Source organism: Pseudopipra pipra, chromosome 7 (assembly GCF_036250125.1).
Source record: "Pseudopipra pipra isolate bDixPip1 chromosome 7, bDixPip1.hap1, whole genome shotgun sequence".
In the NCBI taxonomy this organism is placed as follows: Eukaryota; Metazoa; Chordata; class Aves; order Passeriformes; family Pipridae; genus Pseudopipra; species Pseudopipra pipra.
Window position 1 is genome coordinate 21,275,537 of NC_087555.1, and position 25,870 is coordinate 21,301,406.

Here is a 25,870-nt window from a genome sequence, read left to right on the forward strand (position 1 = left end):
GGAAAGAGAAGCAGCAGCCAGACAACCCAGAAGACCTCTGAATATGGGGTATCACAGCGTGTGTAGAGATGCCTTCTCAGTTTTCCTGTATGACTGAAGACTGTGCAGTCTGCATACCTTATTTTCTTTTTAGAACAAATGATTAGAGGTAAACATTGTCAAAATAGAATGAATTTTTGAAATTAGTAGTGTCCCTTCTGTACTGCATCAACTACTTATCATTATCTTCCTATTTCACTTTGTTCACTTGTTTTAGTCTCCTGCATCAGGTGATTACTAAATTTTTGCCAACACAAAGGGTCTGATTTCCATTCCCAGGCTTCCCTTGTCTTTTTTCTGTTTCTTTAGGAGTCTGGATTTGTTGGCAAAAATTGCTGACAAAACTGTAATAACACAACAGGGTATAGCTGAAGGTTTTACATGGTTTGAGTAGACTTACTAGCTTTATTTCAGGATTTACGCTTTATTTGGAGTTTATGCTTTAGCCAGAGGGAACAATGCTATGTGAATAAAATAGAAGTTCAGAAGTGCTGAGGGATAAAGTATTCTGTCAGAATAGTTATCCTACAACAGTTAAACCTTGCTGTTATATTCCACTGGTGACTAGAAACAGATACCCAGAGATGACAGTACTGGACTGGAAGGGTTATAGACTGACCCCGCAAAGCAAGGTTTTTGTCTTACACCAAATGACAAAGTATTTCAGCATTCTAAAATGAGCATTTATTATAGTGGGTTAACCTACATGGTTGCTCTGGACATTTCTTCTACCACTCCAGAAATTCAGAGAAAATTTCCAAACTATATCTTCTTTAACTAATAGTATAAACTTTTCTTTGTCTTAGACTCTACATTCCTTTCTCCTCTTGTAACCTTCATGGCGATACGTAGCTGATATAGCTGATGACAAAGGCGTTATTCTCTTTGAAGCTGTGTTGCAGTTCAAGCCTAAACTTCTGTATAAAATTGCCAAAGTGAAAGAGTTTTAAGGAAAAATCTGTTTTCCTTTTTTTTTTCCCCTCTTCTTTAAAAAATCTATTTCAGGACTGCTGCAAAGGAAATGAGAAAATAATTGGTCTCTTAACAGTGTTATTCAGAGACTTGGTCTTTCTCACCTTCAGCAAGAGATCTGCTCTACTGAGAAACCAGCAACATAGTGTGAAAAACCTGGTAGAAACAATAGGTGTACTTCTTTTTATAGCTGGTATCTCTTCAGAAACATAGACTGCAGCCAGAACGTGGCAGTAACAGATTTGCTTTCTCTTGTGCTGGAACACAGCATTCTATTTATCTCTGACAAGCGAAGGATATGTTGGACAAACTGCGCTATTAAATACAGAAAGCCTCATTTAAATAATGTGACATAAATAGGGACAAGCTATTCAAACATGAAGCTGATAACATTTTGCCCTTAACTTTGTTGTACACAGAAAACAAAAACCAGAAGTGTATTTTAGTGGCTTTGTATTTACATTTCTTTCTCCCTCTGTCTTCATACGTGACTTCTTTGGAAAGTAGAGTAGTATGTGGATAATTTCTACCATATTTCTAGATTTGGGGTTGAAACCACTGGTACACTGGCAACTTTTTTCATTTTCCATTCACTTTCTATTTCACTAACTTTTAAAAAAAAACAATGAAATACTGAAATTCCTTCTTAAGTCAGACTCTTTGACTCCTCTGCTATGATTTTTCCATCCCCTCCCTCTTTTTAAGTCCAGTTAGTCTAAGTGGATCTTTTCCCATCAGTATATGGTTAAGTACATTCTAAATATTGCTCTTGTGTGTAGTAAAAGGTAAAACTGTGTATTACTATTTAATATATAAAAGCTATTTAAAGTTAAGACTTAGCTGGCAGTGTGAAAGTGAAGGACTGAAGATACTAAATACCATAAATTTACTAATAGGGCTAAGAAGCTGATCACCTCCACTAAATTAGGTTTTCATGAAGAAAAGTTCATGTGGAAGTAAACTTTTTTAACCTGAAAAATCAAGTTTGATCTGAATACTGATTTCTTCAAATCAAAGAATAAGGCTTTTGAAATTTTTTCAGAAAAGGCTTGGTTTGGGGTCAAAATATGAAACTCTTATCCACTACCAAGATGATTTTTGTACCTTGCTAATTATTTTAGCAATTTGCTGTGTGTTTCATGAGAAATAATAAAGTAGCTCTGAGTGAAGATAATGGGTCATAAAACATGTACATTTAGCCTAGACAACTGAGCTCTATTGGCTGGACTATATGAGCTGAACTGTATGAAAGAGTGTGATGATTCTGACACTAAGAAGTGGTGATGCCTGGCTAAAAGGGGAATAGCTTTGTGTACAAATATAGTTATTTGGAAGTTGGATTATGCCATGGTCTCAACTGAGTTTTAAAATTACTTTCCCTTTGTTAAAGAATTTTAGTGACGTTTCACTGGGATGTTGTCATTTATTTATTTATTCTTAACGGTTGGGAAGGTGTAAAAAACTCTCTTGACTTTGTAATAGTCTGTGTACTGGGTTTAGATTAACTGGAAAGCCATGTGTACTGTGCACTGGAGTTGAGCAGTAACCTACGTTGGATTAGCTCTCTGTAAGTGATACAAAGAAGACAGGAATAGGGAACCTCTTACCTTTCCTAGGGCCAAGAGGCTTTGCAAATAGCCTTGTGTCAGATGTTAATGTACACAGGTAGCATTATTCAATAATGTAATGAAAAATAGCTAAGACTTATTTTTGTCATTGCTTGTAAGACATGGGTCCTCCACTCTGATTTAAGGGCTAGTATGAGTAAGAGTTTGAAATTACTTGGCAATAGACAGCTGTTCTAAAAACGAACTGTTCATTCCAAGTTCATCTTTATTTTGCAGTCTCTTGCTCCATAACTGTTTAATCTTCATAATAGCTCTTTGTTCAAAGGACTTGGGAAAAGTTATTGATACCAATCAGTGTGAACTGCATTACCCCACTGACATTTTTCAGAATTATGGTGATTACTCAAAACCACTCTAGGAACTGCTATGAACAAGATGGGGAAAAGTTTTCAGAAATTTAAGAGTAGATTTTCTTCTAGGAAGAGACAGATTCAGATAATGTTAACAGATTCTTACCTATCTGCCAGATGATAGGCAGTGGTGGCTCACAGATTCACAAAACAATACTCCAAAATTAATATGCTGCAATAGCCCTTGGGCTTTTCCTCTTTCTCAGGACTGAATAAAGTTTATACTCTGTGCATATCAGGTGAAGCAATAGGTGGAGCCTAAGCCTCCATTTCTATTGATGTCAGGATACGCTGAGGTTTGCCATTTAAGTTTCTTTAAATGTTAGACTGTATAACCTCCTGTTAACTACTTGCCTTTTCATTATCAGAGCCCCTCTATTTAAACTGACAATTTTATTTCACCTGTAAAGACTAGATCTGGGAACCTGTTCTTCCATATCCGTTGTGAATAATTAATGCAAATAAATGATTTAGCTGCTCTGCAGTGTGTTTATCTTGTATAAGTGCTCCTTTGACAGCTTAATCATTTGGCATGTCTGCTAATTTTCTTTCATTTCTGCTGTTCCGTGGAATTGTATTATTTGAAATTTTTGCTGATAATGTTTAAACTTCCTCACAACTTTCTAGTTATTTACGCACATCATAACAGTTATACTTGAAATACCTCTTTAGTTGCTTTTGTGTGGAATTTCCGTGGTCTGAAAAAATTTTTTGGTAAGGCAGAATAATTTGAGACTCTCTAGTTAAATAAATTGTCCCATCCACCCCCACCTTTCCTATAAATAATCTACATTCTTTTTAAGGAGTTTATTGTGAGTTTTACTTCTGTAAATCCCTTTGTATTTCTCACCCTTTATCTGGTCCTTGGTAGTAATGGCTGTTGATAAGTCTTTCACTTTTAATCTGTTTATTACTTCCATTCTTATTTACAGTATGTTGAACTTCAAAATGTAACTGTTGTTATTTAATTCTTCAATGATAGTAAATTTTTGAGCCAAGTGTCATATAGTTATTGTATAGTTTACAATAATCTCACTTTTTGCTCTAAAAGTAGATGTACTGTGATTTAATTGTCCAAAGTGTGGTAGTTGCTTTCTCTAGACTTTGCCTTTTGTTCAGTTTTATACAGGGAAATGAAATCTTCTGTAACTATTTTATTACTGTTTATAGCTATATTTTGTTTCTGTTGACCATTATCGTAAAACTGAATGTATCAAATTCAGGATTAAATAATGTTATTTTGACTTTCCTGTTGTCTTTCAAACCTTGTTTCTCTTCAGTTTTACTGACGTTGTCTTTGAGATGATTGCATGTCAGCATTGTCCTCATTCTGCCATTTGCTCCAGTAGCATAATGTGATTGTCATAACCTTTGTTTGAAAGAACTTTGTTGTGTATTTTTACACATAGCTTGTTATAATTTGGAAATCTGCATAATTCAACCTCCCTTTTTATAATACAGCATATTTACACATCTAAAGCAGTAGTCATATGAGGGAGCCTAAGTGCTTTACAAATCTTAATGAGTTCAGTCTGTTACCTTGCTGTATGGAAACAGATTTCACCTCCCCTGCCCTATTTTGCAAAGAGGAAACTGAGGGACTAATACTGACTTGCCCAAAATCAGATGGGAAGTACATATTTTAAAACTAAGAATTGGATGTTTTTGCCTATAGGTAATATAAAGTATTTTTTGTTAATTCTTCACCAAATTGCTCTTCAGTTCCTATTTTTGGTGTGGTTTTTTCATTCATGGGATGGTCATGGATGGTCGGATTAGGTAGGGCATGGAATTTGTATCAGGAGTCTGGGAGAGGGGAATGACTCTGGGGGCTACATAATATGGACAGTTGCCATAGTGCCTTAGTAAAATATCAGAAGACTATTACAGAAAATAAGTAGAAGTTGTTTTAACTGGTAATATGTGCATACTGTTTCTGTGCAATTAACCAAGTTTTTCAATACCTTCTAAAAGAATATTTAGGTCTAAAAAGATTCATTGTGTTTTAAGGCAACATATTCATTCATCACTGGAGAAACTGACCTGGTCTGTGGTCTTATATTGAAATAAAGGCTGGAAATTAACTTTTTTTTTGCTCTTTGAAACGTCATTTTAAAAATGGTTAGGTTATGGAAAAAGACTTTTCTAGGTTGTGGTAGGAAATGTGGGCAATTTTCCTAGATTTTGCTCTTCATTTTGTGGCACTTTGGTTTCGTTGCAAGACAGACATAATTGATTATTAGTGTTTTTATATCTTTTAGTGCTTGCAGTCTTAATCTATCAATAATAGATATGTGTATACAAACTTCACTTTTGGTCACTTGGAAGATCAGCTCCTCCTCCTTTGGGCAACTCCTTCCTTCTTTGCTGTCCTTTTATTCAGTGCCTTGGCTTACCCTTGCTTTCTTTAAATTAGTCTCCTGAGTCTTCAATATGTCTTCACAAGCCGTAGAGGTGCTTAACTTTTCCTTAATAGTCTTGGTGGTCCTATTGAAGAAGACGACAGCTTCGGTTCATTTCAGGTCATTTCTAAGGTGTCTAATCTGCCTGTTTGGGCTGGTTTTTAATAAATTTTCTGATTTGTACCTTAAGAAGAAAGCAATGTATTCTAGAAAAATACCTTGACAAGGAGTCTGTGCATGATGGAGATGTTAAGTCTAATGCTCCTGCCACCTAAGGTACTGAATATTTTTCTATATGGGAGCAGTGGTCCTTCTGACTCTTGAAGCTATGCTGTATTCCAAAAAAGAAGTCAGGACTGCTGCAGTTAAACATTGTGTGCACCTTGTTTTAATGACAGATGTAGCTTTCTAAAAACTGTGTGAATCCTTTTGGCCTGGAAATCTTCCCTTTGGAGGAAATATTGGAAGCTGGCATTTTAATTGTAGACCAAGATATTTAAAGGGAAAGTCTTGCATTCTCAACTGATAAAGACAGTAAACTTTACTAACATGCTATTTGTTTTCAACCAATTGTGAGTTAACCTCTTAAATATTTTTATGAATGCAGAATTTTGCCGATTCTCACTAAAATCAAGACAGACTATTGCTAGAAGTCATAAAACAGGTCAAAATGCTAGAAATTTCTGAGTGCCTCCACTGTAGTTAAAAACACTCCAAATTCCCCTACCCTCTGCCAATATCAATAAGCAAAAAACTTTGTCTAGCAGGGGGCAGGGTTGGGAGTTGAACAAATGCTTCAGGCAAATAGCCTGATAGTTAACACTAAAGACAGGGGTTAGCTTAGTATCAGGCAGCATTTCAGGGAAAGTATGGCACCCTGTAGTGTGAGACTTTTTAAGGCCTGGTTTTGCACACAATAACTCTGCATTTAACATAGATGTGACTGGAATTATAATATAACTACAAAAATGTGCAGTGTTTTATTCATGGGGGAAATAATTTTAGAAAACACAAGCTGAAGTTAGGTACTTTTATCTTTATAAATAAATGTGGCTTGTTTTTTTTTTTAAAGGTGATGACTATGCACTATGTTAATGGCTATTCAGGAGCATAAGAATCATATAAATGTCAGGTCATATTGGTGTAGGCACCTAAGTATGGAATCCATGTGCTGAGTGGTTCTTTTTCTGTTGGTTCTACCTGGCTTTTTTCACACGTTAGGACTTCGGTTTGAAATTTGAAATTCCTCACTGCAGGGCATATGTTTGTGCTGTTTCTGCAGATTGGAACTTCCGAAACAGATGGCATGAAGATTCTGAAGAATCAGACTTGGACACCCTCTCTTAAAAGTCTACGAACACATTATTTAATTATTGTAGTGGAGATGACAGTTGAGTGTGGAAGAAGACTTGGGGGAGTAGAGTCCAACCTTGCTTCTCTTGCTCCTCCCTCCTCCCACGCTGATTACCTTATGTGCTCTTTTACTTATTCTTTTAAACACTTTCTGGCTTTTTTTCTCCTTCTGGTTATTTTTTATTATAAGAGCTAGGGTCTACCTTTTCCTGTATTAAATGCTAGGTTATATTTGTCAATGTCTATTTTACATTCTGAGTTAATTTGATTAGTGAAATATAAACAGTAATATATTTTATTTTGAAGCAACATTTTTTATAAGAATAATTTTTTTGAGGGATAAAGATGTGTTGCACATACTTCTGGGATCTTGGCTGATTTTTAGTATATTGAAAAATGGAAAGGGGATATGTAGGAATGCTGTACCTCCTTGACTGCTCCCATAGGCAATGAAAATGATTAATGCTTGTCATGCTGAGCCTGGTGCTTTCCTCTGATAGGAAGATCTTGGACCTGCTTATTTCATACTTCCAGTGACTGAAATAGAAGCTACTGAGGTGTTCCTTTTTCTGGCCTTGGGAAGAACTGAAATTTCCTTGTATTTATAAACTAGAGAGGAAAGAAGAAGATTTAAGTGCTACTGAGGTCTACTTTCTGTCTACTAATAGGTATAGTCAAAGAAAGTGAAACAACTTGGTTTAGAACAAAGTTTAAGAGTATATGGTAATGAAAACTGTAATGAGAGCTTGTTCTCAATTAGTACCTCTTTTCTTGTCTGCTGCTTCTGAGACAAATTTTTCAGGGAGAAAAATGGAACAGAGTGAAGATGACTGGCCAACTTAATGCATCATGATAACCACTAATAAAAATAAAGTGGTCACTCAAGATTCCTCATCTCTATGGGAGGTCAACACAGCTGCATCTTTAACGTAGTCCTTCCACCCTTTAATTCTTAAAGCATCCTCTGTTTCTAGGAAGAGAAGTATAGCAACGTAATTCCAAGGAAAAATGGGATTTCGAATTTATCCTTTTTCATCTGATCCACTCCCCTTGAACTACATTGCCGGCAAATCCTACAAGAGACTTCGCTTCAAACACAACAGAAAGTACAGACTGAGCAACTTCCCACTGGAAAAAAACCTCAGAAATCACTCTAACTGATGAGTTTTGCACCATCACGTTTAATTCATTAGACAAAAACTGTGACAGAAGTTGATGATGGTCTATTAGGTGACTGTCTGTTGTCTCCTGCTGCATTTGAATCCCTTGCGAGGAAGAGAAAAAGTGCACAGCATTTGTGTTTTATAAGGTAGCAGATGTCATAGCTGTGAGCTGGGGTGGTCTGTTGTCCTAGACTTGCACAGGATTTATTTCCCTGTACTGGAAAGCTGAGTGAGAATACTCACAGAGAATATAAACTGATTTTTTTTTCTCATTGCTTTTTGTTGTGTTGTTTTGTTTTGCTTTAGCTGTGCTGCTGTAGTCCAAGGCCACCTCCAAGGCTTCCTGCTCCCTGAGCTGAATGGCCACAGGCAGCTCATTATCATGACTTGTGTTGCTGTCTTCAGCATTTTAAAAAGTCTTTTTCTATTTCTTCAGCAATAAGAGTGTAGTCATCTGCACTGCGACTCTTAACCCTTTTAAGAGGAATTTCTGTTAAAATCATCCGTCAAGAGCCTCAGCATGGGCTGTACGTGCTCCTGCTGTAAAACAAGCATATCACCAAACTTGATGAGTGCGTGGAGAAAACTGTAGTTGCTGGTACGTACCATAGGGTCCCTAGTCAGGGTACTCATGTGGATTCCCACCCTGGCTGTATTGTGAGAATATTGAGAAATAGAACAGAATATTTCAGTTGGAAGGGACTTAAAAAAATGATCATCAATACTTGGAAAGGTGCTTTAATTCTCTCCTTTGCTTTCCCTTTCTATATTGTCTCTCTCCTTTCTGGCACTTCAGCTTGTAAAATCCTTTAGGTTCAGACTGAAAGAGGCTTGCTGGAGAGACTAATGAAACTGTCCCTGACCTTCAGTGCTGCCTGAGTAGTACCTATTTTAAGGTGATGGGATGCTGTTTTGTCTACTCACCTCTACAGCCCTCTGTCCCATTCACAGTGCACCCTACAGACACCTCTTTTAATTTCATCTTTGAATCCTTGTACATACTGCAGGGATTTAAATATTTCATGCCAGTTTATCCCAAATGGCTGAACATAGTTTCCGTGTGACTGGAGTAGGACTTCTAAGTTGTGTGTGTGGAATCAGGCTCTGCTGCAAACAGGCTGCATTGCTGCTGATCTCTCTTGCTTAGCAGTGGGAATGCTGCCAAAGGATAGGCATCTTATAAAATCAACTGTAGGCATCAACCCTGGGTGTTTTGGCAGTATTGAAATCAATAGTGATGTGGTCTTTTTGCCTTTTGTATTAAGTGTAAGTACTGGGCTGCAGCTTAGGCCCATGGAAACCTTGGATCTACTTTTTCCAAGGTCTGCCTCTTTCCCCTGGAAGACTTAGATTTGAGGCTGTTGATTCATGAATACAAAGAGATTTTTCAATGTTTTAGGAGCTTGAGTTTAATGTTTCCCATATCCTGAAGATTGGTGTTGTGGCAAGGGTGGCTTAATATCATGTGGAACTCTTGAGCTGCCATCATTTAATAGCTGTAATATTAAAGCAAATCTTCATGGACTTCATGCTTATTTAGTTTGTAACAAAACTGCTGTATATGTAGTTCCACTGAAAAAAACAGGTGTTTGGAGAGGAGTTAGGCCATCAGTGTGCATTAAAATCTCTATGTGGTTTTCAAATGGAGTTGTTTTTCCTTGATTTGAAGTTTAGAAAACATGAGTGAGCTGACCTGATTTTTTTTTAATTATTTTTGGATTTTTGCCATTAGTGAGAGAGAAGCAGGTGGCAGGAGATACAGTTGCAGTTCCTTCCTCACCTTCCTACCAACTTCAGCACAAACTAGACAAGCAGCTGCCGTAACAAGTTAGGGCAACAATGCATTGCTGGTTGTTGATTAGATGCTTGAAATGAGCATGTGTTCAGTAAGGCAACAATTAAAGACCGACTGACAATAACATGCTTGTTTGTATTTAAAGTAAGAACTTCTATCTAGCTGTTTAATGAAGGGTTTACAATGGTTATTTAGGTTTTGTGCATGAAGTCCAGGTGAGATGTGTCCTGCATTCTCATGAATAAACTGAGAGGAGTATTTCTGAAACAAATTAAAAGCATCTTGAACGCCCTTTTGTATTGAGGTTGTCGGTGCTTGTCAAAATTTGAAGCCACTTGGTAGCATCTCCTGTTTTTATTGTCTGTAGAATTATGAGCATCTCGAATCTGATTGCTGTTCTCTGAACTAACTCCTTTATCAAATATATCTACAGTTCTTCAGTCAGAGTTCTTGAGTTTCACTGTTTATGCTCTGTGGTTTCTTTTTCAGCTTACTTAAGAATGTATAGTTTCACCACATTTATTTACCCCTTCATTAACATTTTTTTAAAGGGAATGCATCAGTCTGTCCAGTGTCCTGTGGCAAGGGATGTCCAGTAGCCAAATTTAGAAGTGGAATGTGCTTTGCTCGGCTGTTTTGTTCTCAATTATGCCATTGCACTGGAGAGGAATGACTGTCTTTCATATTGCATTCAAAGTGTATGGGTTCTTGTCTCAGTCATGAAGCTGAGAGAGGAATGTATTTGGAGTAACTGAAGCAAAGATTAAATTTACAGATATTTTAGAGTTTTTGTTTATTACAGGTAATCAAAGTGTATAGTGAAGATGATACTAGCAGAGCTTTGGAAGTACCCAGTGATATAACAGCCAGGGATGTGTGTCAGCTCTTGATATTGAAGAACCACTATATTGATGACCACAGCTGGACTCTCTTTGAACAACTTACCCACACAGGTTTAGGTAAGACTAATACTATATAATAGTATGGTGGTAAATAAGGTGTTTGGTTTTCATTTTCACATAGAAGTACAATTTCAATAGAATGGCTTGAAAGGAAAATGATGGGAAGTCTTGCGTGAATTTGTTCTTTTGGAGGATTGTTGCTTCTGATTCTCTTTTTTTGAAAGCATAGCTATAAAGTGGATTTTTTAATGGTGCATTTGCCTCACATTGCTTGATCTGCATCTGTAAGAGTGATTTGGAAGACACTGACAGTTAAGATTCTCACTGCAAATTCTTCCTTGCTCTTCCTTGATATTCTTTGGCAGTCCTTCCTCTCTTTCTGGTATCTCTAGAAAGACTTGGGTTATTTTCATTGCCGATAAAATCCTGTTTGTTCCCAAGACACCTGAGTGAAATCTCTGACATCAGGGACAGAAACCAGTTACACAGTGCTATTCTACCTGGACAATAGTACTCAGTCTTCAGAAACTACATCAGAGTGGGCTGTCAGTATTTTCCTGCAATACAATCAGTTTGACTGGATTTATGGTGAACTCTGGGACAGGGCTACTTAAAAAGCAGACCAAAACCATTCTTCTAAACCTCCAGATATGGACCAATGAACTGTGTTGAAGTGACTCCATGTATTTTAAGTTGCTGGAAACAAAATGTGGAAGCATCTGCTGTGAGGGTTAAAAAAGGGAAAAACCCCAACAAAACTGCCACCTAAACCAAAACATAAACCCACAGTCTCTATATTTTAGTTTTCACAAGCATATATGCCCTTTGGTGTGGAGCTATGTTGAAGGCAGCCACAAACGTTTTTCAAATTTCTTTTCTTGCTTTGTAACATTTCAAAGATATTTGTAACCTTTTGCGCTGAATGTATCAGCTGTAAGATGCTTCCAACTCAGAGTAAGGTCAGAGTTAAATCTGGGTCGAGGCTGTAAAGGACTGCTGTAGAAGAGGAGGTAGCAAAATGGCTTTAGAAAACACTTCTACATAAATAGCAAAAGTGTTTTCTGTGTTTTATAGTGTAGCTGGTGTTTAAATAGCATAGTAACTATTGAAGAAGACACCTTTGACAAACCATGCCAGAACAGTAATGGCACTGTTTATCCAGGTTTATTTATTTACACAGTACACTTTTTGCCAGATAATCTGTTTTCTTCAATCTGAAGGTTTTCTTGGAGGATTTCAATATCAAATAATTGGTGAAGTTGCTTTTCCTAAGATTCTGATATTTTCAAAATTGCTGGAGACCTACATTCACCATGCAGTCTTCTGACTGCTCCAGCTGCTTTCAACATAGTTCTAGAAAAAGGTTCATTTTAAAAGTAAAATTATTTCCTAGATAATGAGGTTGGCAATTCAACATTGCTAGCCAAGGAAAGGAACAACCTGAGATATCCTCTATTTTTTTTTTTAATAGTACTGAACGATAATGGAATTATCTTTACGATACTGTTAGATCTGATTTTGTCTGAAAGGTTTAACATATTGATGCTATGTTGTTGAACATTAAGCATGGTCGTGTCCTCGCTGTATTGCCTGGCAGGTGCTGACCAGGTGGAGTTGGCTCAGGGCAAGTGGGCAGGTGAGGTGGTCCTGCTTCCTGTGGCACTGGCTGGTGCACCCCGTCTGCCTGCCATGGAGCACCCACACTGCACCCAGCCCACTGCCTTGTCACCCGGGATGCTCAAACTTCCTCCCCACCTCCAAAGTTTTGCAGTAGCCTGGGCTCTATTTCAAATATCTGAAGTACAACAATTATTGCAGCCTTATAAATGACAATATATTTCAGAACTGTATGTTTTTGGTATGTGTCCTCTTTGTCTTAAAATATTGAATTCAAATAAATTTTTGAATGTTTTTCAGCTTGTCTAAAATTATTGAGGGCAGCTGAAACATGCCTAGGTTTGGATGATGCCAGGTACCTTGGTGCTGGGAGTCCCATACTTTCAGTGCAATTCCCTTGTGCGAGGCAGGCTCTGAAAACAGAATGGTTTGCTATAACTGTTCTCCTTTTCAAGAGAAGTACTGTCTTCATCCTGAATTTTCTACTGAGAAGTTTTTGTGCTGACTGTAAATGGTTTTCTGTTTGCTTCTGCGGCTGAACACATGTTCTAGGGCTCCTCTTTGAGTAGGTGCCTTGGCCAGGCACATCATCGGTGTCTTTCAGTCTCTCATTTTGATTTCACTCTCTGCATTCTCTTAGGTAGCCTTTGGGAAAGCTTGTAAAGCACTACCTGTGCAATAATACTGACCAATGGCTTTCTGGTTTTTATTTAGTTTAAACTTTTTTCCTTGCTGGGTGGCCAGAGAGGAGGCTACCTAAAAGGTGTTCTGTCATGCACTTCAATATTAAATCTTCTTTTATGTGCATTAGTTACTTTCCATAGTTAAAGAGACTGTTTTCGATTGTAATAAACACTTCTCATGTTAGATATAGTAATAATAAAGACCACAGAAAGGACGGTAGAAACTCTCCAGTCTAGAAGAGAAAAATGATCTACCTAAACTGAAGTACAGCTTTTGCATGTCAGCATTTAGGGATTTGATTACAGGACTGTGTTTTGGAGGGCACTAACTCAGTGTTTCAGTTCCTTCAAGAAAGCAAGTTGACTCACTATTCTCTGATGTGACACCTTAAAAATAAAGAAATACCAGCATCCTTACCCATCCATTGGAGTGATGCAGAATGTCTTATTTTTCTACCAAGAAGTAAGTCTTGAGGAAATGGTGTTTTCTTAAATGTCACAATGCCATTTAAGAGTTTTAAATGTCACCTTAGAGGAGCACTTCCTCTCTATAAAACTGGAAGAAAAAAAAAGTAAGAGCATCAGTTCTTTAGTGTCTCTTTGCCCTTGCATCTACAGAATGTGTTTTGGAGTAGAGAAGCCTGTACAAGATTTTAAAATGCTTATGTTTCGGTATTTTTAGGGTATCTTTTGTTTTCTGAATTGCTTTATGATTTTATTTACTTCATTTAATCTGATTACAAAATGTGATTTTCATATAGCATCCTTAATCTCTGTCTTTATGGACTCAAATATTAGTTAAATTCAATGGAAGTTTAACTTTGCTCCACTTGATCTGTGGATCATGAGAGTTCTTGGTCTTCTGCTACTCATGAGCTTGATATTTGCGTTTGTTTGTTTGTTTGTTTGTTTGTTTTGTGGGGTTTGTTTGTTTGTTTTTAATTTGCTTGTGGGGTTTTTTTACAGGAAGAGCTATAGAAGACCATGAATTAGTGATGGAAGTTCAATCAAATTGGGTAATGGAAGAGGAAACCAAACTGTATTTTAGAAAAAATTATGCCAAGTATGAGTTTTTTAAAAATCCCCTGGTAAGTTCTAACATTGTATCTGTGAAGTAGTGCAAAGACAAAATAGTCTTTTCTGTTACAGACAGATAGGCAGAGTGTAAAGTTGTTAGCATAACATGAGTCAAAAGGAATTATTGAGAGGGAATATATGAAATATAGGAATATATTGTAGTGCATATAACTGTTGGCCAGTCCCTTTGTTGCAATTGTAAAACATCCATTTTCAATATTTTATTGTTTGGGGGTCGTGGGGTCAGCAGTGGGTTTAACTTCATTGCACACGGACCTGCGACAAAATAAATTTTTTGCAATTGAGTGAACTTTCCATGAAGTGACCACAAAATAGCAGTGTGAGGAGGGGCACCTGTAGCAAAGATGATTTTATTGTTGAAGTGCAGATTGAATATTATAGCCCAGTACTGCCCAGTGGCAGCTTCTCCCAGCTGCAGCTAAATGACAACTGACACAAAACACCATGAGCAGCCATAGCCTATTAGGGGTAAGTGAAAGTTAGTGTGCATAAGGAATGGAAAGAGAGAAGAGATGACTTGTAATACAGGGATGTAGCCAAAGGTTAATGCTGCTGATTCAGACTTTGGCTGATGGCAAAGGCCATGGAAGCAGTCCTGGCTCAGCAGGAGAAACCATCTGGTTGTTCAAGTGCATGGTGTATTTGGACCACTTCAAATGCTGTCTTTTATAAAGCCAGCTCATTTCAGATGTCAAAGGGAGAAACAGCAGAAATACATGAGGGCTGAAAAGGTAACAAGTGGGAGGGAACTCAAATTATCTACCTGTGAAAAGGATAAAAAGGTAAATATAAGGATAACAAAAAATATAAGAGATTTGAGAGGTTTTATGTTCGATTCACCTGTGTGTCTGTGGACAAATCATGTACTCCCCACATATGGAGATGTCAGTACACCAGTAAAAAATTTCTTAGCTTAAGAGTTAGTAAAGAAGCTTTCACAGAATCACAAAGTGGGTAAAGTTGGAAGGGACCAGGGTCATCTGGTCCAACCTCTCTGCTCAAGCAGGGTCATCCTAGAGCACGCGGCACAGGATTCAGACAGTTCTTGCATATCTCCAGTGGGGAGACTCCACAACCTCTCTGGGCAGTCTGTTCCAGTACATGGTCACCCTCACAATAAAGATGTTCTTCCTCATATTAGCTGGGACTTCCTGTGCATCGGTTTCTGCCTCTTGCCTCCAAAGACTGAGTTGATGTATTGGTTAACCAGTGAGTGGAACCAGCTGTGGAGTGTGGCAGGCATGCAGCTATAACTAGAGTCAGCAGCTGTAGCTCATTAGAGTTCTTGCTGTTCCTGCTGAGTGATTCTTCTGTGGTCCCAGGTGTAGCAAGAATGCTTTATCAGAATGGATTTATATGAATTACCCTACCAGTAGTTCAGTGTTATTAAAAATGGAAATCGGTGGACATTGGGTGGCCAAGAGAATATTAGCTTCAAACTTCTCCAGGCCTTGAGAAAACATTGTTTTGATGGTCAAACCCTTGTCTAGTTCGTATCTGCATGACTATATTGAACTCCTCAGCTGCAGGTCTTGAGCTTTCCTTCATAATGAAATTGTCATTTTAAATGTGGACTTTTTAATCCCATCATGTTGATGTAGTCAGGTTTTTATGTTAATTCATATCATACAAAGTGGAAAATTAAAAACCACAAAGATTTATTCTGTATTAATGGAAGTTATTCCCAAATATTTTACTGGTTTATTTTATTTTATTTCCAGTGTAATGGAAACAATAGAAAACAATATAGTTTTCAGCACATTGGTGTATATCCTCCCTACTTTGTAGCATATTGAATCCCCAGGCAAGAAATTACTACCAAAAAAACAACACTAAGGCCCAAATATTGCAATATGAGACCCAAATATTGCAATATGATTTGCACTGCTGTCTGAAATTCTCTTCCAGAGACCACTGATGTTTTCTCAAAATTTTAAGTTTTTCAGCAAATAATACATAGGATGTCACAAATTTTGGGATGACATTAAGGTAAGCTTAAATTATTGGATCAGAGAATCTGCAGTGCCTTGCACTGCATTGAGAACTTAAATTGGACATCCAAAAGAGATAGAAAGTTTTATATTTATTTTTACAGAACTTTCATACACATTTTTGTTGTTATAGAACTTTTTTCCAGATCATATGATATCTTTTCCAAGTGAGACAAATGCTGCTCTAAGCCACTCTGGGATATTACAGGTATGTAACCCTTCAATGAAGATGAGCCAGCATAGCTTAGAATTTTCCATTGTTTGTGTTGTGTGAGCATAGTTCTTTATTGCTGTTGGATCTGTTGCTGTGTTTTGAATAACTCAAAACATGGTTAAGAACTTTTTTCCTTATGAGATATGAAATGCTGTGTCCCTTCCAGGCAGTTATTATATGTCCACACTTGCAAACTTTCACATTCTTTCAGAAGCAAAAAGCACCAAAACAGACAAAATGCAATGAAAACATTAAATACCTTTATTGGGTATTTTAGGTGAGAGACCCTTTTTCCTTGAAAAGTATTGCAGTACTCAGCACATACTTAGCAGAAGGCTATGGTAGAATACTGAAAACTGGTAATGTGATACAAATGGATATAAAAAAGAGCTAAATGGTTAAACCTAATGAGTAGAAAATTTAGACTGACTAGTATGATTTGTTAGCTTGAAGGCTACTGTAGCCTTCAAAAGAAATTATGGTAGGTCACTCAGTGTTAGTCATCTTTTAAGCAGACACAAGATTCTAATTTACAATGAGAATAATGAAATGATAATACAGAATGACCATATCAGGGATCATCGTTTTACTTTCAAAGGGGGAAAATGAGTAATAAAGGTGGAAACATACACATCACTCTTGTTTGCTTGTCACTAGAAAAATTAAATAATAGAAAAAGAACTTCCACTGATCTTAAGACAACAGCACTATGTATAAGTTTTGCTGATCAAGAATAACTGGAAAGGCAACATAGTAACACAGGATATTTAAGGTAGAAGTAAAAGAAACAGAAATTACATTTTTTTAAAAATCAATATAGTAAAGTCTACCTTAGCATCCACCAGTAAATGAAAAACATTTTAGAGAACTAATTCTCAAAGGATTTCTCTGTATTAAATAGTTGTATCCATATAAAAGTGAATGTTAATCAAGAGGTTAAGATTATCCCAAATGTAGTAAAAAATGTTGCAAATTAGATTTGACACACACTAGAATCTGAAAGTCATTTTTACAAACCTACGTAAAGTCTTTGTAATTTCAGAAGTGCTGCATATCTACTGAAAATTGGTCCACCTTTGCTACCTAAACAACAAATAGATTTTGCAGTCTACCATAAACATTTCATTTAGAAAATCCTGTCCCCTGTATTAATAGAACTTTATATTTTTTGCTCTCAAATATAATTTGGTAGTTTGAAAAAAAATAATAAAGACTTTTGAAAGGGAACTGTTTGCCATATACTCTTGCACAGAACATGTGCAGAGCTTGTGGGTAAGATTAAGAATCATTCTAAATATATCTAGTTACTTGCCATTTTGATAGCTTGAAAAATATGTTGCAAACTCTCCTCTGTTGCTCTTTGATGTTGTATTGTATGTTTAATTGTATTTCATCAAATAAAACTTAGTAGGCACAAAGTAGAGAATACCTCGGTGAATTGTGCAGCCTTTGTGCACGTTTCAGCAGAAGCTGTTGGGTAAATTGTTTACAGTGAGTCACTATTTCCTTGGAAACTCTCATTAAGACAAGTTAATGGGCTTGCATTATTATTTGTGATGTGCTTAGTCAAGTATCAGGAGAGACATTAGTTTTAACAACTCAATGCTTACAAGTGATTAAAAAATCACTTCTGATACTATTACAGCTTTTTGTGGATTGAGCTGTAAGCAAGTAAAATGTTTTTTCGGTATGTTTTTCTTGACTTTCACTGAAAGTGAAAGAGTGAGTATTTTGGCTGATGACTTTAAATCAGGGCATCTTTGTAGAACAGAGCCACAAAACCCAAAAAGAAATTCACCTGTCTCTTATCCATTTAGCATGTGCTAAGTAAAAATACTAGGTCTGGGATATACTGAATGTCTTTGTATCCCAAAGAGAGAGGTTTAATCGCTGCTGTGAAGATCTTTAGCCTAAGAAAGAAGTGTGTCGCTGTATTGATTACAGTATAGCTGCTCTGAGACACAACACTCTGCACATGTCTAGTGCTAGGCAATATGGATCATTTGGAACTTACTTCAGGTTATTTTTGCAAATTGGATGCTTTAAAATATGTCAAAAAATGAATATAGTATGAAGATTTTAAGATTATTATTATTAAGAGCCAAGTTTTAATGTCTTTAATCACTCTGCCATATAAAGTGTCTCTTTCCCTGGCTAGTTTCTCACCTGACTCCACCATTCCAGTCTTTAGGCCAAAATAGCCATGCTCTGAATTTCAGTCCCTTATCAATCTCCTGGATGTTGTTTTAATCTGCCTGTTGCCTTTCTCCATCTTCCACTGTAGGTTTTGTTGGCTTTTCTCCTGGTTTAAACTCCTCAGGTTGACTGAGGTCTCTAGGAGACAATACTGAGAATCAGAATCAGTTCTTCACTAGAATTACTTGGTGCTCCCAAAATTTCTCAGCAGGTTCAGGGTAAAATCCAGCTCATTCCCAATAGCATTGGACTGGATTGTGCCCAGCTGTCTCACATCTGTGAAGAAATCAGTCATCAAATTCAACTTGAGTCACGAAGTCTTAGGATAATGATGACTTCTTTAACTCTTTAAAATACTTTGTAAATGCTCAAGAAGCATCCACCTTAGCAAATGTTCCTGTTTCTGTTGCCGCAACCATTCTCTCCTTGAAAATATTGAAGATGCAGACAAATAAGTTGTGTAGTTAGAAGTGCAGCTCTCAATCTTTATTGCATTCAGTGACATGTGATTTCTGCGGTTTATATTATTATATTCATCTGACACATTGCACTGTTTTATCTGTTCTGTTGTTTTTTCACTTTCTGATTGATTTCATATTTTATTTGCTTAGGATTTTTTTGCAAAAAAAAAAGACATTTGCTTTGTTTTGTGTTCAGATTGGTTTTAAATTAGTTGGTTTTACGGCTAATCAAATGGTAATCAAGTCCTTGGTGCTGTCATATATTAGTATCTGAAAGATATGGTGGTATTTGACACCACTCTACATATCATGTTATATATTTCAGTGTGTGAGGAAGAGAGTGCAAGGAGTGCAAGTTTATTTCTGCATATTGTGTGACCACTAATCCCTGTCTGCAGTATACCATCATTTAACTCTCCCCTTTTCTTCAAGTATTGGCGACTTTTCTTGTTTTTGTCCTATTCCGATTACCTCTTATCTGCATAAACAGGGATCCGTTCCCTTCTGTTGTAAACTTGCATGTACCTTCACTAAAAGCCCCAAACAACAAACCAAAACAGCCACAAAAAACCTGACCAAAACCAACCTGCAACAAAAGAACCTTAAGGAAGTATCTTTTCTACTATCGTTCATTTTTGGCATTTATTACAGACATTCAGTTCTCACTCTGAAATATTTTTACTGCTCATCTTTCTGACAGTTAATGGTTTTGACTACATCTTGTTCATGTTCTATTTTCTCACACAGTCCTCAGATGTCTTGGAAAGGAAAAGATGGATTTAGGATTGCCTTTTTCCTAGCATTATTGCTACTTTATTGTAATTGATAGCTTGGGTACAACAGTGACTGTTGAAGCTTAGCATTGTATTGCTCCTCGACTTTGGTCTGCTGAGTAAGAAAAGTGTTTTTCATGACAGAATTTCTGATTTGAAGCTCTTATGGCAGGAATCCTGGGGAAGACACTTGTGCAGGCAGGAAGCCAACCACTCCTTTCAGCTTCAGCAGAGATATTAAAGCCTAAAAAGATGCTCTTTTGTTTTTTGCATACATTGACTCGTTCAGATTATCCTAAAGCTTCCATTTGACTTTGTTTGTGGATTTTATACTTTTTCGATTCAGCCTTTATATTCCCCACCAGTGAACCTGTTAATATGTGGCAAATGGGAAGATTAACAGGCTGGAACGCCTACCAAGACCTACCCGTCTGCTTCAATATGGCTAAAATAGCTTAAACTACATTTGGAGACAGCTGTGTGCCAGCAGCACATGTAGATAGATGTACCTATTTTTGCTGTAATTTAACTATTTGGGTGAATAGCAGTGGAGCTGCTCATAGCACATTCCTGGTTGTGGGCTAGGGCACTCCCCTGGCCAGTGGAGCCTGCCCATGGTACTGCATTGACACCAGCTCAGGTTGGTCTGCAGGTGGTACAGTCATGCATTTCACTGCAAGGTAGGAAAACAATAAATGTCAAAGAAACCTTATGTAGCTTGGTTGGAGTGCATTATTTAGTGGCCAGAGAACTTGGTGTACTTCCAAAATCATGTTCACTTTTTCATTCTGCTGCAGTCCAGTACTGGCCAGTCTGTCTCTTGCCTTGTAATCTGTTGCTTCATTCCTCAGATCAGATTTTCTGGAAATGGCAGTGGATAGGAAGAAAATTCAGCCCTGAAAGCTGCAGATATCAAACAGAAAACCCTTTGATCCCTACCTCTATGCAAGCCTAGATAGTATTTGTGATACCACAGGCCAGCTTGGGGCAAGGTTCTTTGAAGACCTTGGTAGTAACACAGATTGCTTTGCATATTTATGGAAATTGAAGAATTCTGGGTTAATATGTTTAGAATCATATTTCTGAGTAGTTTTATTGGAAGAAGAGTGATAAAAATGAATGCATTATAAGGAATTAGAATAAAGTTAAGTAGCTTGGTTACTAGCTTCTAGTGGGTACTTTTGCAGACTGAGTAGAACTATTCTAAGCCTCAGCAAGATAACAGCTGTGTTGCACTCTGGTTGAAATGGCTGAAGAGAAGCCACTGAGTATCTTGAGTAGAGGCAGGACCTGTCTTGGGGACTGGCTCAGTCTCTCTGGTTTTGGTTCAGCTACAGCACTAACTGAAGTACCACTTCAGGTGTTGAGCCCTTTACTCTCTCCTTTTGAAAATGCTAATATCTGCCTGACCTGCATGGATTTGTGATTCAGAGTTTGTGGTTTGCTTGTTGAATAATTTTAACTCAGGATAAGTTCTCTGATTTGTAACATGGGGCTGGGGGAGGGATGTATTTTTTTTCTTCTGTTGGTAGCATTGATTAGCAGTTTTATATAAATAGGGTCTGAGGCATGGGATCAGTACTTCTTACACTGGTTTTGTTGCTGAAGTTAACATATTGCAGAAGTAATGCTCTCATTTCAAACCATATGTTCCATATAAATATGTAACTTGCTTAGCATACCTTGGAGTTGTGTAACATTCTACATGCTTTAAATCAGAGGTACTGCTAATGGGATTAGATGCAATCATAACTGAATTACTGTGGTGTGACAGTGTATTTAGGGGTTTATTCCCCTTAGTCCTGTGTGAGTATGTTAATGAAACAGAAAGCTGGTTTCAGATGAAAAGAAAAATGGATGTCTGATATTTTCTTTCAGATGTTCCTAAGCTCCAGCACATATCCTGAGATTCATGGTTATTTGCATGCAAAGGAGCAGGGGAAAAAATCATGGAAAAAAATGTATTTTCTTTTAAGAAGATCTGGCCTTTATTTTTCCACTAAAGGTACTTCTAAGGTAAGGGAGGAAGAAAAAAGAGAGAGTGAGAACTATGAGGTCAGAGCAAAGATATATGTATTTATCATTTGTTGTAAGAAGAAAAAATATTTATAACCAATAACTTATAGTAATTTAAAAAAGAGAAAAAATAAATCTCTTTATTATGGATAAAATCTAAGAGATATTGAGATATAAAATTGGGAAAGTGTTGTCTTAGAAACTGTACTTTCTTTTTGCCTGACAAGTTTGCTTCATTCTGGTTAATATTTTTCCAATTTGTACCTTTTTAAAATGAATTTTCAAATACCGGTTAAAATTCTGAAGTACAAGTAGATACTCTGAGAAGTAGATATAGTACTTCATTATCTAAATTTAGAAATTTTATAGGATGACTTTGGGATTGCTAAGAATTTGTCACTGGACAGTTTTTCATTCTACTAGTTCAAATTTTTGATGGTGGTACTTTAAACCTTATCATATTAAACACTGGAGTCGAGACACCTTTTTTAAGTAGCTGAACTACTTAAAACAATGTTTTTTCTTGTTCTGAATTTGCTGTAATTAACTGCCAGAGTATTCATTGAGCTGTTTTTGTATCCTTCAGCAAATGTCTTTTGTTTGCTTCCTTAAGATAATTAGCCTTAGCTGGTGGAGATGATGTTTAGGAATAGTACTGGGCAATAGTTATTACAGTATGTTGTTTTTCAGATCATTAAAGTATATTTTATTTGGATTTTTGAAATGCATATTGCTCTCAAGATTTGACTCCTAATCTAATATTATTATGCCTTGAATTTAGTGGAAGTTTTCCCCAAAATTATATAATTTGTAGTTTGTTTTTTTTCCCTCTCTAGAAGAATAAACTCTTTAAGTAGTTTGTTTTTGGTTTTTTTTTCTTTACATAATAAAATTAATATTGGGTTGCCTCTTTCTAGATTTCATGATGTCACAGTTAAAACTGCAATATGTAAGACTGTATTTTGGAACAGAATAACTACTTACTCTTCTGAGTTTCTTGTCTAGAGAGACTGGCTAAAATAATCTAACTGTATTACATTGCTTTTCTTTTCAGGAGCCAAGGCATCTGCAGTTTTTCTGTGAATTCAGCAATAGTGATATGTACATGTCTTTAACAGGCAAAAAGATTTCTGGAGCACCAACAAACTATGGATTCTGCTTTAAGGTACAAACTTATTATTCTGATACATATTAAAGCAAGCCACAGTTTTTAGGTAAGCTTAAATTTCTTTAAGGTTTTTGAAAACAATATTCAGCTGTCTTTTATAAAATAGGAGAATTAGTGGCTTTTATTTCAACAGGTATTATCTTCAAGATATGCATTAATGCTAAAAAAATGTGCTGTGGCCTTCTAGCCTAACAAATCAGGAGGAACCAGAGACCTGAAACAGCTCTGTGCAGATGATGAACAAAGTAGGACCTGTTGGATGACAGCAATTAGGTTGCTTAAGGTAATTTTTCTGTGTGAGTTAACTTGCTGAAATTTAGTGTGTGATATTTTGATGCTGTGCAGTAGAGAAGTAATACAATTTTAGGTTTCCATGCAGTAACAATATAAGTTTTGTACTCTGAAAGCTTATTTTTATTTATCCCAAGGAACAGAGAGACCAAATTGCTGGGGGGATTGTAGGGGATGAAATGATGCCTCAGTCCTGGAAATATTTAACATTAAGCGTATGCTTCTGTGTAACTATGTAGGATTCAGTGAGATTGTTGAGTAATATTGAACAAAGGGACAAGAATACAGAAGAAGGGAACTTTAGTGTTTTAAAAATGTGTCTGTGTTTGTGACAAAATAGGAATAGGTAAGTTGGCATGTTAAATGGGTAGTATTTAATGCAGAATGTACATTTATAAAGGCAGGAGCAACAATGAGGATGTACACTTCCTTATCCTAGCAGCGTTTGTCCCTGGTTTCTAACGGTGAAGAAAAAAATATGTTATCTTTTACATCTGAAAAAAAAGCTTAATTGGCTTAAGTTTATAATTTGAAATGCTAACCATGTTATTTTCTGGTTTTAGTATGGGATGCAGCTGTATCAGAATTACATGCAACCATATCAAGGTAGAAGTGGCTGCAGCCCTTTGAATTTAACACCTATGGTATGTCCCACAGTAGCTCCATGAATAAATACATGTTTCTGCAGTCATGCTGTTTTTAAGTAACTTGTGTCAGTTATATTACTGACCTGGTCCTTCAAAGTCTTGCATGTGCGAATGCTTGCTGAAATCTTTAGGGCTGTCAGGGCTGACTAGAGAGCTAATTAATTAATTTACTTACTTAAGAGAAATTGGATAGTTCAGAGCAATTAAAAGGCTTTTCCCCTTTGTCAAATCTCCTGCTGTCAAAAAGAATGGAAAGAGGATTTTGAAAAAAAAGCAACAGAACTATAAATGCATTAAAAGAGAAGTAAAGTGTTTAAGGTTACACATGCTGTAAATGATGAATAAACAACTTGTAAAAAATTCTCTTTGGCATACTTCGTATTTAATTTTTTTTTTAAATATAAAATATTAAGTACTTGAGATGAATTTCAGGTGGTGTAATACTGATTGGACTTCAGAGTAAGATCATAATTTGGTAGGACTGGGTTATAGAGAAAAAACAGCCTCTGTGTGTCCATCTCCTCAGTCAGATAGTTGGAATTGTCTTTTTCTTTAATAACTTATAATATCCCAGTTCTTTAGGAGTCATTTGATTTCAGAATTTTTCATGGATGATTTATATCCCTTTTGGTTCTTTTTTTTGGCTAAATTGGATAAAAATTGCTTGTTGCAGGGACCTGTGACAATGATTTTATGGCGGATTTTTTTTTTAGTTTTTATTATAGTTCTTGCTGGTAAAATGCATAAAACCCTCATTTGCTATTACAGACATTCACAAAAATAGTTTTCAGTAGTATTGCTAATAAGCATGGCTTCAGACTTGTGCTTAATATGCTGACTGTGTCTTTACTTTCTGTTCTGTGAAGCTGTTGCAGTTGGCAGCTGTGCTCTTACAGTGGATCTGGGAGCCATTACTGATTCTCTCCTCTTACACTGTTGTGTGCATTTAGCTCCCATAGCTTCTAACACAGGCAGAATGTAAGCACTGTTAACAATGGCACTGCTTTTCTACTTGTGTATAATTCACAAATTAAACAGCATATTGAATAAACTTGGGGATTAAGTGCACACGCTAATGAACATACTTCAGAAGGGAGCCACTTCCATGTTTCACATTCCTCAATAACTCTCAACCACGTCAGCTACAAAGAGTTCCTTCCACTTTGCTGGAGGCAAACATTTTCTCATATTTTATCCTTGGTTTTTTACTTTTGCAAAGTTCTTTACAGGTTACAGTTACTCAGAGAGACCTTAGTTAGAGTATCAGAGATTACAGACCTTAGTTAGAGTATCAGGAATTACCCTGAGCTACAGAACTGCTCTTCCATTTCTAGTTGTATTCATGCTTGTAACCAAGCAAGAACAAAACAGAGCTGCTTTGGTTTGGGACTGGGAAGTTTTGCTAACCCTACAGAAATCTGGGCCTCTTGTGTACAGATGTTACTTTAACTTGTAGAGTGCTAGAATGTTCTTTTAGCTATTAGATATTCCAATGCCTGCCAACATTTGAGCTGTTACAATCCATATGAAACTTGATTTTGTAAACTTTGGTTTCTGAGAAACATTTTGGTGATTTTTAGGACTGTTTTGTCAGACTTCAGTGTTTTTATTCTGTTATCACTGAGAGAAAAAAACACAAGTTTTTTTTCATAACTGATGCTGCAGTTATTGAGTCTGTGATAGGAGTTAGAAGGGATGTATTAAAATAGAAGTTATACTCAATAGAAATTCCTGGTTTCAATGCTTAAATCTGGTAAAATCTGAGTGGAAGTTTATATATCAAATATATAAATTTATGACATTTATAATGAAATTTTGAATCTTTTTATATTTGATCATTATGTATAAGAATTTTATATTTTTTCTTCTTTTTCTGTTACTTGGACATCTGAATTACAGTTTCCTGACTTGCTTTGATGTGCAAAGGGCTAGTTACAGTTAAAAATATAAATAGAGTTTATGGTAAAGCGATGTATTTATCATCCATTGCAGTAATGCAAAAAGATGGTCTGTCCTGCCACATTGTAAAATTGAGCTTTGCAGCAGCATACTGGAATCACAAATGCTCCCTGGGGTAAAATGAGTTTGGCTCTGATGGGAAACACTGCTGA

At 36.5% G+C, this 25,870-nt stretch overlaps 1 protein-coding gene across 6 annotated transcripts in view; it reads left to right on the top strand.

The window, feature by feature from the left end:
- GRB14 (growth factor receptor bound protein 14) overlaps positions 1-25,870 on the top strand; it is a 104,059-nt gene that overhangs the window by 25,362 nt on the left and 52,827 nt on the right. For 4 of the 6 annotated variants that reach the window (XM_064661037.1, XM_064661034.1, XM_064661038.1 and 1 more), the window contains exons 3-9: positions 10,487-10,661; positions 13,871-13,992; positions 16,127-16,201; positions 21,516-21,653; positions 22,708-22,818; positions 23,009-23,104; positions 23,676-23,756. In XM_064661037.1, the coding sequence (XP_064517107.1) occupies positions 10,487-10,661; positions 13,871-13,992; positions 16,127-16,201; positions 21,516-21,653; positions 22,708-22,818; positions 23,009-23,104; positions 23,676-23,756 (798 nt within the window). The remainder of the gene's footprint in view (positions 1-10,486; positions 10,662-13,870; positions 13,993-16,126; positions 16,202-21,515; positions 21,654-22,707; positions 22,819-23,008; positions 23,105-23,675; positions 23,757-25,870) is intronic. The other 2 variants (XM_064661035.1, XM_064661039.1) reach the window with 1 other exon arrangement.